Below are 19,899 nucleotides of genomic sequence, written 5' to 3'. Positions count from 1 at the left end.
CCCAGCACCACATATATAGAAAAGACCAGAAGTGGCACTGTGGATCAAGTGGCAGAGTGCTAGCCTTGAGCAAAAAGAAGCCAGGGACAGTGCTCAGGCACTGAGTTTAAGCCCCAGGACTGGCAAAAAAAAAAAAAAAAAAAAAGATAAAGAAACCTAAACGCCCAGAAGCTATATTATTACATCAGCAAATGATTGTGAAATAAGGAAGTAATTGTTACCTAGGGTTAAGAGGTTAAATCTACTTAAGTAAAATTTGAATTTTTATGCCTCTGTTTCACTATTTTGCTTTTATTTCTAGTTTTATGTAAATAAAAAGATGTTTACCTGTAGCTTAATTTGTATGCATATGAAATAATTACCCATCACTTGTTTTTCATAGGGCTCATTCAAAATCACTTATGTACATATCATTGTAATGACTAATAAATTAAAAGTAATTCTGTAATAATTAACAAATTAAAAGTAATTCCTCAGGAGGAAAAGGAAAGGATTTTTATGAAATGATAGTATGGCCTGGTGCTGGTGGCTCAAGTTTGTAATCCTAGCTACTCAGCAGGCTAAGGTCTGAGGATTGCGGTTCACAGCCAGCCCGGGCAGGAAAATCCATGAGAACTCTTATCTCCACCAGAAAACCAGAAGTGGTGCTATGGCTCAAAGTGGTAGAGTTCAGGAACAGTGCCCAGGCCCAGAGTTCAAGCCTCACGACCGACAAATTATAATAATCATAATATGGTCTTTCATTTATCCTGAACTAAATCTCTAACTGTAGCACTTCATCCCTGGTGGGGGGACAGTATGAGGCTTATTGAACTCAGGGCCTTAAACGAGAGCTTGATTTGACTTCCACTCAGAGGTAGTGCTCTGTCACTTGAGCCATGCCCCTCTACTGCTGGCTTCTTGCTGGTTAATTGGAGATAAGTATGTCAGAATCTTCTGTTGGCTTTGAACCACAATCTTCAGATCTCAGCTTCTGAGTATCTAGGATTACAGACATGAGCAACTGCAGCTGAAGCTCTTCATTCATTTGTTGGTTTTTTTGTTTTTGTTTTTGTTTTTGCCAATCCTGGGGCTTGAACTCAGGACCTAGGCACTGCCCCTGAGCTTCTTTTGCTCAAGGCTAGCACTCTATCACTTGAGCCACAACATCACTTTTGGCTTTTTCTGTTTATATGGTACTGAGGATTCAAACCTAGGGTTTCATGCATGCTAGGTAATTACTCTACCACTAAGCCACATTCTCAGCCCCAGCTCTTCATTCTTTTTTTTGGGGGGGGGGGTGTTGTGGGACTTGAACTCAGGGTGTTGTCCTTGAGCTCATCAGCTTAAGGATGCACTCTACCACTTGAGCCACAGCACCACTTCTGATTTTCTGGACTTAACTGCCTGGGCTGGCTTTGAACCGAGATCCTTCAGATCTCACCCTCCTGAGTAGCTAGAATTAGGTGTGAGCCACCAGCACCCGGCTCCTGCTCTTCATTCTTTACAAAAGAGTTTTATTATGTAAGTGCTTTATGAGTCCTGTAGGGAAATACTAAAATTTTCAATATATGAGGAGTCTCCATAATATTAAGGTAAATTTAATATTGTCCCTTAAACCACAAAGCTGACAACTGATTAAATGAAGTCTAGATCTCAATTCTAGCATCTTATTTGTTCCTTATAAGACTTAATTTGAATCTAGAATAAGAAAAATGGAAAAAATTTCTTCCTCGGTAGGTTCTGATTCCTCATTTTCTACTTATTTTAGTCGGAACCAGCTGTCAACATTGCCAGTACACTTGTGTAATTTACCATTGAAAGTCTTAATTGCTAGTAATAACAAATTGGTCTCACTTCCAGAAGAAATTGGACATCTCAAACATTTGACGGAACTTGTAAGTTAATATTTATTTATGTATCTGTGTATTTATTTGTGTGTATATTTTATTGGCTTGCATTATACAAGAGTGGTTTCTTATTCATTGTTATATCTCCATATACCATGTTAAAATCAATTTTTCCTTCTTTATCCTTCTGTCTGACCTTTACCCCTAAAATAAAGCATCTCAATTAGGTTTTTTTGTTGTGTTTTCATAGTTGTAAGCAGTCTATTTCAACAATATTCAGCCTCCTTTATCCTTACCACCAGTACTCCCAGTACTGGTACTACTCCCAGTACTTACCACCAGTGCTCCCCCATTAACCTACAGTTAATATTTTATTTTTGATTCTTGAATGTATCTCTATTAGTCAAAAGATAAATATAAACACCAACTACTAGTAGCTCATTACTGTAATTCTAGCTACTCAGGAGGCTAAGATCTTAGAATCGTAGTTCAAAGTCAGTCCAGGCAGGAAAGTCCATGAGACTCTTACCTTCAGTTAACCACAAAAATGCCAGAAGCAGAGCTGTGGCTTACGTAGTTAGAGCACTTGCCTGAGCACAGAAAATCAGGGCCAGGGTGCGGGCTCTGAGTTCAAGCCCCAGGACACACACACACACACACACACACACACGCACACGCACACGCACGCACGCACAGAAAGAACTGAAATACAAGTTAGATAGACCCACACAAAATGGAAAATATCAGTTATTTCATAATCAATATTGAATGAGCTCCAACTAACATTGTAATTTTTTGAGTTAGATTCTAGAGGAGAATGGGTGCTACAGAGTTCACACTTATTACTAGTCTTTAAGATTTTATTTTGTCTTACATACTGTTGTTTCTGTTTGTTTATTTTAGTAGTACTAGGTTTATTTTTATTCAGGGCCTCTTGCTTTCTAGGGGCAGATAACACATCCAGCCATTCCGTATTTAGAATCTGTCTCAAATTCTAAGCATACTTCATTGCTGAATATTTTCTAAGATGTTTAGTTGAACTTTACCTGCTCTTCCTTGTAAATTAGAGGAAACCATCTCTTGAATATTTATGTTCTCTCTTTTTCTTTCTCTTTATGTCTCCCTCTCTCTTCCTTTCTCCCTGTTTATTTTTTTTTATAATGGTCTTGTGACTTGAACTCAGGTCTTAGGAGCTGTCTTTGAGCTTTTTTGCTCAAGGCTAGTGCTCTACCACTTGAGCCACTGCTCCACTTCTAGCTTTTTGGTGGTTAATTGGAGATAAAAGTCTCATGGAGGGGCTGGGGATATAGCCTAGTGGCAAGAGTGCCTGCCTCGGATACACGAGGCCCTAGGTTCGATTCCCCAGCACCACATATACAGAAAACGGCCAGAAGCGGCGCTGTGGCTCAAGTGGCAGAGTGCTAGCCTTGAGCGGGAAGAAGCCAGGGACAGTTCTCAGGCCCTGAGTCCAAGGCCCAGGACTGGCCAAAAAAAAAAAAAAGAAAGGAAAAAAAAAAGAAAAAAAAAGTCTCATGGACTTTCTTGCCTGGGTTGGCTTAAAACTGTGATCCTCAGGGGCTGGGGATATGGCCTAGTGGCAAGAGTCTTGCCTCGTATACATGAGGCCCTAGGTTCGATTCCCCAGCACCACATATAAGAAAATGGCCAGAAGTGGCGCTGTGGCTCAAGTGGCAGAGTGCTAGCCTTGAGCAAGAAGAAGCCAGGGACAGTGCTCAGGCCCTGAGTCCAAGCCCCAGGACTGGCAAAAAAAAAAACCAACAAAAAACTGTGATCCTCAGATCTCAACTTTCTTGAATAGCTAGAATTATAGGTATGAGCCACGAGTGCCTAGCTTAGGACTTTTCTCCCTTAATCACCACAGTGATCTAAAATTGTCTTCATTTTAAAGCTGAGGAAAGCAACACTTGCATTAAATTATTTGCCCAGGGTATGTAACTATAGAATTTGAAATCAGCCTACTTAACTCTAAAGCCTATTTTTTATTTCTGGAATGGTCAAGTACAGTTAAATCTGTTGAGATTTAGGAGTACTGTTTTCTATTGGCTTATCAACAGAGGTGGTTATTTACATAGTGGTAATTTTAGTAGACAAATTAACTTTTTCAGGAATATTTTTACTATAAGAGGATACATGTAAAAATTTGTAGACATTAAATCTAGAGTATAGATTCTAAAGTATTATTTAGAGACAATTAGACCTAGGAAATGAATTCCAAAATACATGATTTGTTGGCATATCTTCAGAGCTTGGGTCATAGCGTCATAGTATCATGAATCATACTCTAATTCAAATTCTTATCTTCAAATTATTTAGATACCTTTTTTATAAGATACCTTTTTTACTATTTAGTCAAGCCTGAATATTCAAAGGATAGATCTGTTTCAACAGCTGCTTTTAGTTTTCTACAAAAGAGGTTGATATTTTTGGCCACAAATGGGACTTAGGACAGAGTAAGATTTCTCTGATTCGCTGATGGTCTTTCTTCAATGTTCATATTGTTTCTTTTTCCCCTCAATTTCTACGAGAAAGAAAACTACTAACTTTGAGCATATATATTTTCTGTCAGCTAAATTATAAATTGGCATGATCCTTAAGTAAGCTCAGACTTAATTCTCCTGCATTTTCAAGTTTCTTTTAAGTCTAATTTCTAGTTCTACATAGTTAGTAGGGAAAGTGGTTATATAATTTTCTCAGAATATTTTGGGAAAACTAAAAGTAATGCCTGTATTTATTAAAGTTTTAGGCAAGTTAGCAAATGTATTCTTTCCTTTTACTCATATTGGAGGAATACTAAGTGTTTGTATACAACATTGAGCTTTTATAGCCTAGGCAGCTTCCCTCTGTTATATGTGATTAGAGATTTTAAAACTATCCTGGCTGGTCTCAAAATTATGGAACCATGTGTTTATTAATCATGGCACCCTATAGTTAGTCTCTTTAGATCCTTGTAAATTAAGTAGTGAACAAGTTACCAGAAGTCTAACCTAATTTATATTAGAATCAGATTGATACAATGCTAATGGAGCAGGATTTGGGGAATTTTTGTTGTTGTTTGTTTTTGGTGCTGGTTCCAGAGCTTGAAATCAGGGCTTGGGTGCTGCCCTTGAGCTTCTTTTGCTCAGTTTCCAATTCTGGCTTTTTGGTAATTTATTGGAGGTAAAAATCTCACAGACTTCCTTGCCAGGGCTGACATCAAACGATAGATCCTTAGATCTCAGCCTCTTGAGTAGCTAGAATTATAGGCATGAGCATGAGTGCCCAGTGAGTTTGTTTTTAACACAGATTTTGAGTTGTGTACTCTATTATTTTCCTCACATTCAATTTGATAAGAATAATATGCACAATTACCACATGTTCGTTTTTATCTTATATTTTTTAACAGGTGTTTAAAAAATGGGCATTTGTTGTTATTTGGTTGATTGGTTTGGTTGTGGGGGGGGTTTTGGTTTTTTTTAGCCAGTACTTGGGCTTGAACTCAGAGACTGGACACTGTTGTTTGACTGCTTTTTGACTCAAAGCTAATGCTCTTCCACTTGAGCCACAGTTCCACTTCTGGCTTTTTGCTGATTAATTGGAAATCAGAGTCTGACAGACTTTCCTGCATGTGATGGCTTTGAACCATGATCCCCAGATCTCAGCCTCCTGAGTAGCTAAGCCACCAGCACCTGACTTGAAATTTTAATTTAAAATTTTAAAGTCACTTGAAATTAAAATTTGTAACCATTGTTTCTTTTATTAAAATAATATATTTGTTTATATTTTTTCCATTTAGCAGCACCTTCTTTTGAGCTGAGATTCTAGGCCTACTATTCACATTTTGAAATTCTGGCTCTTGAACCCAGGTTTTTTTCAAATGCAAGGAAGTACTTTACCATTGAATTACATCCCAAACTTAGTTTTTGTCAGTACTGGCATTTGAACAATCTATACTTTTATCCTTTTGAAATAGGATGTGAGCTGCAATGAAATTCAAACTATACCTTCCCAAATTGGTAATCTGGAAGCTTTGAGAGACCTTAATGTGAGAAGAAATCACTTAGTACGTTTACCTGAAGGTGAGAAACCAGAATAATTGTTTCATTATTATTTGTCTTTCAGGATAACAAAAGTTATATGCCTTTATAATATCATTAATTGTTCATTTATATTTTTCCTCCATGCAGAGCTGGCAGAATTGCCTTTGATACGGTTAGACTTCTCATGCAATAAAATTGTAGCCATCCCTATTTGTTATAGGAACCTCAGGCACCTACAGGTGATCACCCTAGATAACAACCCACTGCAGTCACCTCCTGCACAGGTAAATCATTGAGTGACATTTTGTTACGTTCATTTATCTTTCTGTTGGAATTAAGTTCTTTAAATATGTGTTCTTTTAAAGCCTTGAGTAAGTGTTATGGAAGAAAGGTTATGTTTTCAAAGGTGCTTTCATTTTGTGTGTGCCAATCGTGAGGCTTGAACTCGGGGCCTGGGTGTTATCCCTTAGCTTCTTTTCCTCAAGGCTAGCATTCTACCACTTAGGCCACAGCACCACTTACATCTTTTTCTGAGTAGTTTATTGGAGATAAGAGTCCCACAGAAAGTGTAGAATGCTAACTAACCCTTGAGGATAAAGAGGTTCAGGGACAGGACTCAGGCCCTGAGTTCAAGGCCTCCCCCCACCAAATAAAAAGTGAATTATTTGACTGGGAATGTGGCGTAGTGGTAGAATGCTTGTCTAGCATGCATGAAGCCCTGGGTTCTATTTCTCAGTACCCGAGTCCTGAGTTGAAGCCCCAGGACTGGCAAAAAAAAAAAAAAAAGTCTCATAGACTTTTCTCCCTAATATACCATTTTTAAGTTAAAGAATTCCAATTTATTTTCTAATAAAATGAGTTAATTTCCTTCTTAAATTTCTTCTAGAAAAAGTTGAATGTAGAGAACATAAATGCTAGATAACAAATAAGATAGCTTTCTAAACCAAAGAAATGCATTTTTGTTAATATTGTTGGAAGAGAGCAGGCTTTGCCTCCAACACTTTCTTCATTTGTTTGTCAGTGACTGAAATGAGATCAGTAACAAAGTAACTATAAGGTAACTTTACAGATAGATAATAGCTATCCCATCATTTAAATGTTTGCCAGCCTGTAATTTCCTCTAGCTCATTTTAACTCTGCAATTTAGTAATAATTTTATACAAGCCTTCAATAAACTTTATGGCATCTGTCAAATTTGTGTGTAAGCTTCCTAACTGTAGAAGGGTTTCGTATTAGTTGGTATTTTGTCAGTGATAAATACCTGAGAGAAGTCAACCTGAAAGAAGAAAGCTCATAGCTTGAGCTTTTGGTCCAGCTGCCTGCATTGCTGTAGTCTTGTGATGAGGCAAAACATTAAGATAGTATATGGCAGAAGAGACTGCTCACCACCTGGCAGCCAGGAAGCAAAATGACAGAGAAGAAAAGTCATGGGACACGGTATGTCCTTCACAAGCATGCTTTTAGTGACCTAAATCTTCCAATCAGCCATACCTTTCTAATAGTCCCTTGAGCAATGAGTTCATCAGTGGATTAGCTCATCAGTGGGCAACCAAAGCTTTAATACATGACTCTGTGGAGAACGTTTTTAGTTTCAAACCATAGCAAGTTTTAGTAGCTTAAAGAATTTTATATTTTGACTTCTGGGATAGATGGCAGTAGAAATATATATATATGCATATACGTATATACACATATATGTATAAGTGTATATATGTATATGTATATACACTTATACATATATGTGTGTATATATACATATATACACTTATACATATATGTGTATATACGTATATGTATATATAGTTGGGCTCAAGTGGAAGAGCGCTACTCTTGAGCAAAAGAGCTCAGGGCAGTGCTCAGGCCCTGAGTTCAAGCCCCATGACCAAGAACAAAAAAAAAAAAGAAAAGAGAGAGAGAGAGAGAGAAAGAGAAAGAAAGAAAAATGTAATTGTGGCTAAGTTAGGAGGTTTGCGAATTCAAGGCCAGCCTAGACTACATAGCAAAAAGAAAGCATAATTATACATGATTATTACATTTTTAAATTAAAAACTGTCAGTGTACTCTATTTGATAGAAATCTTAAATTTCTGGCTGAATAACTACAATCAGTAGATAAATATCCTTAGTATTCTAATAGTATTTATAATTATAAATTATTTCTGTGTTACTGAATCTTACCATTGACTAGAAAACAAAAACCTATAATTAAGCTATACTAGGTAAATATTTAAAATGACACTGGGGGCTGGGAATATGGCCTAGTGGCAGGAGTGCTTGCCTTGTATACATGAAGCCCTGGGTTCAATTCCTCAGCACCACATATATAGAAAACAGCCAGAAGTGGCGCTGTGGCTCAAGTGGCAGAGTGCTAGCCTTGAGCAAAAAGAAGCCAGGGACACTGCTCAGGCCCTGAGTTCAAGGCCCAGGACTGGCCCAAAAAACCAACCAACCAAATTAATTAATTAAAAAAATAAAATAAAATAAATAAAATGACACTGAACTGAACTGTGTTGGTCATCATTTATTTTTGAAACTGCTAGTGGTTGAATTCAGAGCCTTGTGCTTGGTAGGCAGACACTGTCACTTGAGCCACATTCCTAGATATATAGTTAGTTTTTTAACTTTATACTACATATGGTTAGAAATGCCTTCTACTCCCAGTTTATATTACACTAAAATTTGTCATGATAAAAACATATTTCAGATGTGTAATAATATGTTTTCATTTATGTTTTATTTAGATATGTATCAAAGGCAAAATCCACATATTTAAATACCTAAACATACAAGCTTGTAAGATTGCTCCAGACCTCCCAGATTATGATAGGAGACCCTTGGGTTTTGGCTCCTGGTGAGTATGTTAGACATTATTATCTATCATATTCCATTACACAGGAAATTGAATAAATTGAATCATTTGACTAAAGGGAAATAATTTATCACTTCTTTTCTCAGAATGCTTGTATTAAATGTAAAATTGATTATATATATCTGACAAGGTATATATCGTTCTAAGTTAGGTTTCTCAAGCTTGACACTAGTAACATTTCGTACCAGATTACTCTTTGTTGTGAGGTGTTATGAACTACATTGTAAACCTTCACCCACAAGGTATCTGGTACCTCGTAGTGTGACAAATGTCTCCAGACATTGTCAGTGTCCCCTAACAAACCCTCAGTGGCTCTACTTTTAACAAGCTTTGTGACTCATAACAAGTCATTCAGACTTTTTGGGGCTTCCGCCTCTCCTTCAGAGAGTAGAGAGGTTGCATTTGTTTACTATTAGCATTACTTCAGGATCTTTTCTTTTTGTCAGTCATGGGTCTTGAACTCAGGGCCTGGGCACCGTCCCTGAATTTTCTTCTCTCAGGGCTAATACTCTACCACTTTGAGCTACAGCCCCACTTCCTGTTGTTGTTTTATTCTGATGCATAATTATAGATAAAGAGTATCATGGACTTTCCTGCCTGTGTTGGCTTCGAACCGTGGTCCTCATGTCTCAGCTTTCTGAGTAGTTAGGATTACAGGCACCAGCCACCAGCACCCGGCTTCACTTTAGGATTTCTTAATCTGTGAATCCCTTAACTACATGCCTCATTAGTTATAAAGTCATCCTCCTGGCAGTCCCAACCATTTGTATAGGATTTATCATGAAGGTAAAATAGATGTAGAATATCTTTGTTATATGGGAGAGGCAACAGTTTCTGAGAACATAGAAAGTGATAACCATAAATGTACACACTGCCCTACTATGTAACTGTACCCTTTTTGCACAACACCTTGTCAAAAAATTTGTGTTCAATTAATAAATAAATTAAATTTTAAAAAATCTGAAAAAAAAGAAAAGAAAGTGATAACCATGAAAGAAAGAAGTGATGAATTAGATTTAGCCCAAACTGGAAACATTTACTTATGAAAAAATGTTCAGGAAATGAATAGGCAATCATAAATGAAAATATTTCTAAAATACATATGACAATCAACTTGTGTCCCAATACAATACATACAGAATACAGGTAATTTAATGGGAAGAAACATCCTAAATGGACAATGGACAAAAGACTTGGATACTTCACAAAGCGACACTTAAGTGGCCAATAAGCACAAAGAAATGAACATATCATTAGTCATGTAGAATTGCAAATGAGTCAGTAGGAATGACAGCTCCATTAGAACCACACCAAATGCTGAGAGAATATAGAATGTGCTCTCACATATTGCTTACAAAAATATGAAAGTAGGACATCTACTCTGGCAAAATGGTGGAGTAGCTCTGTTGAGACATGATTTATAAATAATAGAATTACACATTTTAAATATGTAGTTCAGTGAGTTTGTTTGATAAATAGTTATTAAACCTCCAGTACAACCAAGATACGTGACATCTTCATTAGTTTAAGTCCTTCTATAAGTAGTCCTTTTCCTCTACCCCTTGTCCCTGATCTGCAGCCACTAATCTGCTTTCTAACAATACAGTTTCTGTCTTTTCTAGAATTTCATGTCAGTGGAATCTTAACATGTAGCATTTTGTGTCTGGTTTAGCAAACTACTTTTTGTTTGTTTGTCAGTCCTGGGCACTGTCCCTGAGCTTCTTTTGCTCCAAGCTATTACTCTACCACTTGAGCCACAGTGACACTTCTGGCGTTTTCTGTTTATGTGGTACTTGAGGAATCAAACCCAGGGCTTCATGCAGGCTAGGCAAGCACTCTACCACTGAGCCACATTCCCAGACCTCCCCTCCCCCCTTTTTTTTAAAAGAATTAACTAAGAAGGGTTGAGTGAAAACTTTTCTGGCAAAGTATAAGCATCCTCTGTCATGATACAAGTATTTAGTCTTGTCCAAATCAACTAAGATCTGTATATTTCAATATCATTTAAATTTATCTTAAAGAAATGTACTTGCCTTACATATGAAACTGTACTTCTGTACTTCTGTACTCTGTACTTCACTTTGACAATAAAGAAGGAAAAAATTATCTTTAAAAAGTACTGGGGCTGGGCTGGGAATATGGCCTAGTGGCAAGAATGCTCGCCTCATATACATGAAGCCCTGGGTTCGATTCCTCAGCACCACATACAGAGAAAAGGCCAGAAGTGGCGCTATGGCTCAAGTGGCAGAGTGCTAGCCTTGAGCAAAAAGAAGCCAGGAACAGTGCTCAGGCCTTGAGTTCAAGCCCCAGGACTGGCAAAAAAAAAAAAAAGTACTATTTGGGGAAAGATGGGGAGAATGATGGAAGGGGTGACATTGGTCAGGATACATTGTACTTGTTATCTGACTTGTGGAATTGAAACCCATCTGTGTAACCACTTAATAAAAAAAAATAATTTCTTTTAAAATTTTTATTAGCCAGGCTCTTTGGCTCATACCTGTAATCCTAGCTATTCAAGAGGCTGAGATGAGGATCATTATTCAAAGCCAGTCTGTGAGACTTCTGTTTCCAGTTAATCATCAAAAAGCTGAAAGTGGAGCTGTAGCTCAAATGATAGAATGCTAACCTTGAGCAAAAAAAGCTCAGGAACAGGCCCCCAAACCCTCAGTTCAAGTCCCTGGACACACGCGCACATATGTGCGTGCGCACATACACACACACACACACGCATGCACACACATACAAAGTACTGTTAAAAATAAAAACAGTACTTCCTGGGCTGGGGATATAGCCTAGTGGCAAGAGTGCCTGCCTCGGATACACGAGGCCCTAGGTTCGATTCCCCAGCACCACATATACAGAAAACGGCCAGAAGCGGCGCTGTGGCTCAAGTGGCAGAGTGCTAGCCTTGAGCGGGAAGAAGCCAGGGACAGTTCTCAGGCCCTGAGTCCAAGGCCCAGGACTGGCTAAAAAAAAAAAACAACAACAAAAAACAGTACTTCCTTTGGCTGCACATATACTAAAATTGGAACAATAAAGAACAGATTAGCATGGCCCCTGCACAAGGATGACACACAAATTGATGAAGTGTTCTATATATTTTTTGGGGGGGAAAAGGTTAGGTGACAATGGAGGTGACTTTGAATGGGTGGAGGTACAGAACAAACAAGAAATACAAAATGGTGACTTTTGAAGCTTAGAACATTGTGTTCTGCTTCCTTTGATTCTATTTGGAATTTTTCATATTAGAAAGTTAGAATAATACCTATTTAATTCTAACAAATAAGTGTCTGCCATGGAATGTTAGTAGTGAAATTGTATCATTTACTGCCTGTGTGAACTTTTTAAATATTAAATGCTGAAGTTTGTTTTGAACAGCCATGAAGAACTGTATTCCAGTCGTCCCTATGGAGCCCTTGATTCTGGTTTCAATAGTGTGGACAGTGGGGACAAGAGATGGTCAGGGAATGAAGTAAGTCTTCCATTCCATTCATTAAAACTTCTCACTTAAGAGAAAACAATGTAAAGGAAAGGTGTCTAAATTAGATTCAATTCATGATCTTATAATTTTCCATTTATAAGAGATTCAGTTTTATCAGGTATCTGGTACATTTATTTGACTGGTTTGTTTGTTTGGTGTATGTGTGTGTATATGTATGTGTGCACATGCGCATGAGTGCTGACTTGTGCACCAGCCATGGGCCTTGAATTCAGGGCCTGGGCACTGTTTCTGAGCTTTTTTGCTTAAGGCTAGCTCTCTACTACTTGAGCCACAGCTCCACTTCAGGCTTTTTGCTTTATTTTCTGTATGTAAAAGGACAGCAGGGACAGCACCTCAGCTAAATTTAAGCCCCAGGATCGGTCAAAAAAAAAAAAAAAAGAAGAAGAAGAAGAAAAATAAACAGTATTGCAGACTGATAGAAAGATAGAAGCTGTTAGAACTGAGAAAGACAGAGAGCAAGAGAGCAGGAACAAAGGAAGACAGGGAGAGGGATAACATTCAGAGAAGTTTATGTTCAAAACTTTGTTTTGTTTAATTATTAGTGATATGTTTTCTACTTTCTAAAGTTACTAAGGTGTGGTATTTTACATACAAATTAAATAACTAAATAAGCTTTTGATGCTAATGCTGGTAATATATATTTACATTATTTCACTGGAAGTCTAAATTGTTTATGCATGTATACCTTGATGGCCATGTCCATACAGATAGATAGATAGATAGGTAGATAATTTAAATCCATGTTTCTTATAGAGTCATGAAGACCTTTCTGCTTCTTTTTTGTTAACGTTTTGCTATTCTAGCCCTTTTATTTGTATGTTTTGCATTTTAACTTTTTTATGTACATGCTTCCATGCATTAAATATATTCAGTGTTGGGCAACAGTCTTTACTATTCATTTCTGAAACTTTTTTGCTATTTCTTTAGTGTTAATTTTATTGTTATTATAACTATACTTAATTGGAAATGATTTCTTTAAACATTTCTTTTTTTAAGCCTACAGATGAATTTTCAGATCTGCCTCTCCGAGTAGCGGAGATTACTAAAGAGCAAAGACTACGAAGAGAAAGCCAGTACCAAGAAAATCGCAGTAGTTTAATAGTAACCAATGGTGGAGGTGAGCATAACTGCTAACCCTAGAGACTCTTAGTCATCGTATGTTTTTCAAATGGTCTTTTTATGCCTACTCATTTTTGTGTGTCTGTAACTTCTGTACTGCCCTAAAGATTTATTTTCATATATGACTAAAAATATTGCCTTTGTGGGATAAAATCTCTCCTGTCATCCCCCCCCCCCCCCCACTTCTCTCTCTCTTTCTCTGGTGCAGGGCAGGTACTGGATCTTGAACTCATGGCCTTTCACTCACTTGACTTTTTTACTCAAAGCTAGTGCTTTACCCCTTGAGCCACACAGATCTATTTCTAGCTTTTTGCTGGTTAATTAGAGGTAAGAGTCTCACAGACTTTTCTAAGTAGGCTAGCTTCAAACCATGATCCTTACATCTTAGCCTCCTTAGTAGCTTGGATTATAGGCATGAACCACCAGTGCCTCACATCAGAAATGCTGTTAATTCTTATTCTGGTAGGAAGTTTTATTTGGACTGTTCACCTAGAGTAGGTCTTTGTTAATCCTGATTTCACTGTGATCTTCTTTTGAAGTAGTTAATATCCCTGTGTATGATTCTCCATTTATAAGTGATTCAGTCTTATTAGGTGTCTAGTGCATTTGTTTGTCTATCTGGATGTGTGCGTGTGCGTGCATGTGCATGCCTCATGGGCCTTGAATTCAGGGCCTGGGTGATGTTCCTGAGCTTTTGTGCTTAAGGCTAGGTCTCTACTACTTGAGCCACAGTTCCCTCCACTTCTGGCTTTTTGCTGGTTAATTAGATAGAATAGTCTCATAGACTTTCCTTCCCAAACTGGTTTTGAATCGCTGTCCTCAGATCTCAGCTTCCTAAGTAGTTAGGATTACAAGTGTGAGCCACCAACACTTGGCTGTCTGTTTTAATATTGGTTTTCACCATGTTACCCATGTAGATCTCAGCCTCCTAAGTAGGTAGGATTGTAGATGTGTATGGTCATGCCACACTTCCTGTTTATCATTTCTCTCATATGGGATAATATTCTCTGAAACTTCTGAATCCCTGTTTTCCTTATTTGGGGGATTAAAACTTTATAGTTTAATAGAATTAACAGAGTTCCTACTATTTCCTTATGCTTTTGAAGTACTCTTGCTTTTTTTTGGGGGGGGGGGGGAGTCTTGGGCTTGGAATCAGCACCTGAGCACTGTCCCTGGCCTCTTTTTTTGCTCAAGGCTAGCACTCTACCACTTGAGCCACAGCGCCACTTCTGGCATTTTCTATTTATATGGTACTGAGGAATCGAACCCAGGGCTTCATGTATGCTAGGCAAGCACTCTACCACTAAGTCTCATTCCCAGCCCTACTCTTGCTTTTAACATTTCATTCCATACTACTTTAGTTTGAAGTACCAAATTCTAATGTTTAAATTTTGAAGGCCAGTTAAAGAGAAGAATTTACTTGGATTTTTCCAGAAATCTATTCTATTTTCAGAGAAAAGCTTTCATCTCTAAATGAGTTTAGTTAAATGACTTACTGTTGTCTTTTCCTCTGTCCTGTATTGCTTATTCGTTTCACTTCTCCCTTCATAATTCAGAGTTTTCTTTTAAATTTTGCTCTCATAAGAGATATGTTCCTGATCAGCTCATTTAAGATTTAATACAACTTTCAGATCTTTCTTTTCAGTATGATAAGCACTGACTATACATATGTGGTTATCAAGCATTTGAAGTGTGGCCATTCTGCAGTCAGGTATTTTGTAAATATAAGATACACGTCACATGAAATTTTTAATTGAGTATATGTTGAAATTATATATTGAATTACATATTGAATATGTTGAAATTATATTTAGATGTGTTATACAAAATACATTATTAAAATTAATGTTACATTTTTAATGTAACTAGTACAAAGTACCAAATTTCATATGGGAATCACTTCTGTGGCTTACATTCTTTTTTTACTTTACTATTGTTTTGTGTGTATGTGTGTGTGTGCCAGTACTGGGTTTTAAACTTGGGGCTTGGGCATCGTCCCTTAGTTTTTTCACTCCAGGTTGATATTCTACTTCTCCTTTTTAGCTGGTTAATTGGAAGTAAAGAGTCTCATAGACTTTCTTGCTTGGACTGGCTTTGAACCATGATTCCCCAGTTCTCAGCTTCTTGAGAGTACAGCTAGGATTACAAATGTAAGCAACCAGTGCCAGCTGTGGCTTTTCTGGACTGGTCTAGATAGTAGACGTGATGTTGCTTCCTCGAGAATGGTCATAATATAAACTTAGATAAATTGTGGCACATTGACAAAATACATTTATAAACCTTGTTTCTCACATAGTTGTAGGCACAGCCTTTCATCTTTTTAGCTATTAGTAATAACTCAAAATTCTTTATGTTTTTGTGCCGGACCAGGAGTTTGAACTCAGGGGGACTGGATGCTGTCCCTGAGTTCTTGTGTTCAAGGTTCTAACCACTTGAGTCATAATGCTACTTCTGGCTTTTAATTGGAGAAAAGAGTCCTCACTACGCTTCCTTCCTGGGCTGGTTTGAACTATAATCCTCAGATCGTAGCCCCCTGAATAGTTAGGATTATATGCCTAAGGCACTGGCACCCAGCCCAAATTCATTTTTATTATTAATTCCAGATAGAAAATTTTGTAAAAATGGAATCAGAAGACCAGGTTGAAAAATAAACTCCAAATTTATTGTTCCCAGCAATTGCAAATTTTAAGCTATTTATGGGCTATCATAAAATTATATTTGGTATTTAATGCATCTCTAGAGAAATCATCTTAGCAGAAAGGTTTCGCCTAGCATATGCATACACACCACTTTAATTGTTAAAACGAACTTTTAAACTTGAAAATAACAAAGCATTTCAAACTTAGCAGATGAAATAAGTACATGGTTATATCTTGTTTCTGTGATTCTCTACTCTGAAGCATCTAAAGAAGAAAACATTCCTCAATTTCTTTCCTTCACAAATTATTGCAAAATAGTTATAATTTTAGACTATAGTAAATAATTATTAGGGAAAATAATGTAAAGGGGAAAATCTTTGTTCTAATCATGGTTTTTATGGGTGAGAAAACAAAAAAAAATTGAATTATAGTTACAGGAAGGAAATAGTAGTCAATAACTCAAAGTCCAGTTTCTTCCTATCCTCTTTTTTTTTTTTTGGCCAGTCCTGGGGCTTGGACTCAGGGCCTGAGCACTGTCCCTGGCTTCCTTTTGCTCAAGGCTAGCACTCTGCCACTTGAGCCACAGCGCCACTTCTGGCCGTTTTCTGTATATGTGGTGCTGGGGAATCGAACCCAGGGCCTCATGTATACGAGGCAAGCTCTCTTGCCACTAGGCCATATCCCCAGCCCTCCTCTTTTTTTTAAAAATTGCCTTTTACTTTCTTTTGAGTTGACCATATAAGGTTTTCTTCCTGTTAGATCCTCAGTATGATCATGAAACCCTAAACTAAAACATGGAAAGAAGATGCAGCCATGCATAGTGATGCATACCTATGTCCCTGCTGGAGACAGAGGCTGAAACAATAGGAGGATTGTGAGTTTGATGCCAGCCTGCATTACATAGTGACCTCTAGGTCACCCTGAGTAACAGATAGCAAGACCCAGTCTCAAAAAAATAAATAAAGGGTCCAGGCAGGCATAGCTCAATGGTAGAGCACTTCCCTAGCAGAGGTGAGGCCCTAGGTGTAATCTTGAGCACTATTAAATAAATGACACATAAGGCTGGGAATATGGCCTAGAGGCAAGAGTGATTGCCTCGTATACATGAAGCCCTGGGTTTGATTCCCAAGCACCACATATATAGAAAACAGCCAGAAGTGGCGCTGTGGCTCAAGTGGCAGAGTGCTAGCCTTCAGCAAAAAGAAGCCAGGGACAGTGCTCAGGCCCTTAGTCCAAGGCCCAGGACTGGCAAAAATAAAATAAAATAAAATAAAATGACACATAAAGAAAATGCATTATGGAAATAAATTTCAGTAAACAAATAAACATGGTTATTTCTGTTGCTTAAAAAGGGGGGCGGGGGCGCTGGGAATATGGCCTAGTGGTAGAGTGCTTGCCTGATATACTTGAAACCCTGGGTTCAATTCCTCAGTACCACATATATAGAAAAAGCCAGACGTGGTGCTGTGGCTCAAGTGGCAGAGTGCTAGCCTTGAGCAAAAAGAAGCCAGGGACATTGATCGGGTCCTGAGTTCAAAACCCAAGACTGGCAAAAAAAAATAAAAAAGAAGAAGAAAGAAAAAAAGAAAATCCAGCCTTTGTTACTTAAAAATTGGAATTTTTCTGAATCATAACTCAAATTGTCTTATCTAAAACACTGAAAATATGTTTAATGTAAAATGAAACATTAAAGATGAATATTACCCACAGTTACATTACATTCTTTAATGAATTAAACTAAGGTTTTTCAGAGAGCCTGTATTTGTGACTATAAACTGAATAATGAAGGATTCTGTCATTTAAATTTGTCATTTTGTCTACTTTCAGAATAGAATATATGGGCTGGGAATATGGCCTAGTGGCAAGAGTGCTTGCCTCCTATACATGAAGCCCTAGGTTCAATTCCCCAGCACCACATATACAGAAAATGGCCAGAAGTGGCGCTGTGGCTCAAGTGGCAGAGTGCTAGCCTTAAGCAAAAAGAAGTCAGGGACAGTGCTCAGGCCTGACAAAATAAATAAATAAATAATAAATAAAAATTGTTTTAAAAAAAGAATAGAATATGTGGGGAAGGAAAGAAAATAATTTAAATGAATGCCTTTTATTCATAATCTTTGAATGCTTTTCTCCATGTCTGTGTGTGCTGTGTATAGTGGAACATGATCTAGATCAGATCGACTACATTGACAGCTGTACAGCAGAGGAAGAAGATGAGGGGAGACAACGCAAGGTTCTGGACTCAGACAGTCTCAGTTCGCAGTTTATGGCCTATATTGAACAACGCCGAATCTCTCATGAGGTAGTACACACTATTTAAATCTAACTGCTCCTGTTCCCTAGAAAAACAGGATACAGTTTAGTCATTTTTCTGATTTGTTACTTTAGGCCTGATTATTTTATCATGTTCACTTCTGAATTTAGTCTTAGATTTTTTTCGGATTTATTCAGAAAGTCAGACAATCTCAAACAAGATTTAGGTTAACTTTGGAATAAGAAGACAGATTTTATTATTTTTATTTATTTATTTATTTATTTTTGACCAGTCCTGGGCCTTGGACTCAGGGCCTGAGCACTGTCCCTGGCTTCTTCTTGCTCAAGGCTAGCACTCTGCCACTTGAGCCACAGCGCCACTTCTGGCCATTTTCTGTATATGTGGTGCTGGGGAATCGCACCTAGGGCCTCATGTATACGAGGCAAGCACTCTTGCCACTAGGCCATATCCCCAGCCCAGATTTCATTATTTTTTGAAGAAGAAATAAGAGGATTTTTAAGAGTAACTCAAGACCTTTGAAGAAAATCGAAAGCAATGATGTTTGTCATTGCTGTTTTGTTTAGTTTGATTTGTTTTTCTGGCGGTTTTGGTTTCCTTTTTTTTTGTATTTTGCTTTCTTATTGTTACTAGCAAGTAAATCATGGTTTTATTGATTGGTAATTATGGTATGAGCCAAAAAATTGACTTCTGAACCAGTGTACAACCAACCTGTAGACTATTTATGATAAGCTTAATTATATTGGCTCTTTTATCCTAAGTTAAAAGAATATAAATTGTTCACTATTAAAATTCTTGGGTATCTCTTGCAATGAGTGGAGTGTTGAACTGCTGTAGAAAACAAATGAGCATTCAGCCCACTGCAGGATCTCTGCCAATTCCCCAAGGGGCTCAAGTAGAATAGCATTCTTCAGTGTATCTAGTCAGCATAATAAAATGGCTCCATTTTAGTATGTGTGCTGTAGATGTCTGGAGTTCATCCCGGGCTCTAAATAGGGGCTATTTGAGAGACACTTTGGGGCATTTTAGAAAATGATGTATTTTGTCTTTAGAAATAAAGAATTCACTTCAAGTGGGGCATGTTGTGGAGGGATATTATCAATGTTTAAAAGGAATCCTGGGGTTTTCCTATTTGAAGGCTTTGAACACAGTGTTTTTTGTTGGTGTTCAAAAAACACCTTTGTATTTAAAGTTGTATAAATCAAGTCCTGCAACCCAGAGATACCATTAGATAAGATGGTTGATGAAACTATTTCTGGCTCAGCCTCTCAGCCTCTGCTGGAGTGGGAAACTACTTTGCAATAAAATTAATGGCATATTTTTATGTGTATAAGCTGTTCCTGGGGCTTGAACTCCGGCTTGCAAACCACCTCTGAGCTTGTTTTCTTCTTCTGTTGGTCATGGGGCTTGAACCTAGGTGTTGTCCCTGAGCTCTTGTTGCTCAAAGCTAGCACGCTATCACTTTGAGCCACAATTCCACTTCCAGTTTTCTGGTGATTAATTGGAGATAAGACTCTCAAACAGAATTTTCTGCCCAGGTTGCCTTTGAACCTAGATCCTCAGATCTCATCAGCCTCCTGAGTAAGAGGAATGCAAGCCACCAGCGCTACGCAGTGTCCCTGAGGTTTTTTTTCTC

The 19,899-nt window shown here is 37.7% G+C and overlaps 1 protein-coding gene and 1 non-coding gene across 7 annotated transcripts in view; both read left to right on the top strand.

Annotated features, from left to right (window-relative positions):
- The window catches only part of Lrch3 (leucine rich repeats and calponin homology domain containing 3), a 103,965-nt gene that overhangs the window by 45,321 nt on the left and 38,745 nt on the right, over positions 1-19,899 (top strand). For 5 of the 6 annotated variants that reach the window (XM_048346840.1, XM_048346844.1, XM_048346842.1 and 2 more), the window contains exons 3-9: positions 1,751-1,877; positions 5,800-5,905; positions 6,014-6,150; positions 8,607-8,716; positions 12,113-12,206; positions 13,233-13,353; positions 18,148-18,293. In XM_048346840.1, the coding sequence (XP_048202797.1) occupies positions 1,751-1,877; positions 5,800-5,905; positions 6,014-6,150; positions 8,607-8,716; positions 12,113-12,206; positions 13,233-13,353; positions 18,148-18,293 (841 nt within the window). The remainder of the gene's footprint in view (positions 1-1,750; positions 1,878-5,799; positions 5,906-6,013; positions 6,151-8,606; positions 8,717-12,112; positions 12,207-13,232; positions 13,354-18,147; positions 18,294-19,899) is intronic. The other variant, XM_048346841.1, reaches the window with a different exon arrangement.
- LOC125352137 lies at positions 11,730-11,836 on the top strand. The gene has a single exon (XR_007211131.1). It is a non-coding gene; the product is annotated as a U6 spliceosomal RNA (small nuclear RNA).

The sequence above is a fragment of the Perognathus longimembris genome, chromosome 5, assembly GCF_023159225.1.
Source record: "Perognathus longimembris pacificus isolate PPM17 chromosome 5, ASM2315922v1, whole genome shotgun sequence".
NCBI classification, from domain to species: Eukaryota; Metazoa; Chordata; class Mammalia; order Rodentia; family Heteromyidae; genus Perognathus; species Perognathus longimembris.
This window is presented reverse-complemented; position numbering and strand designations above follow the sequence as displayed.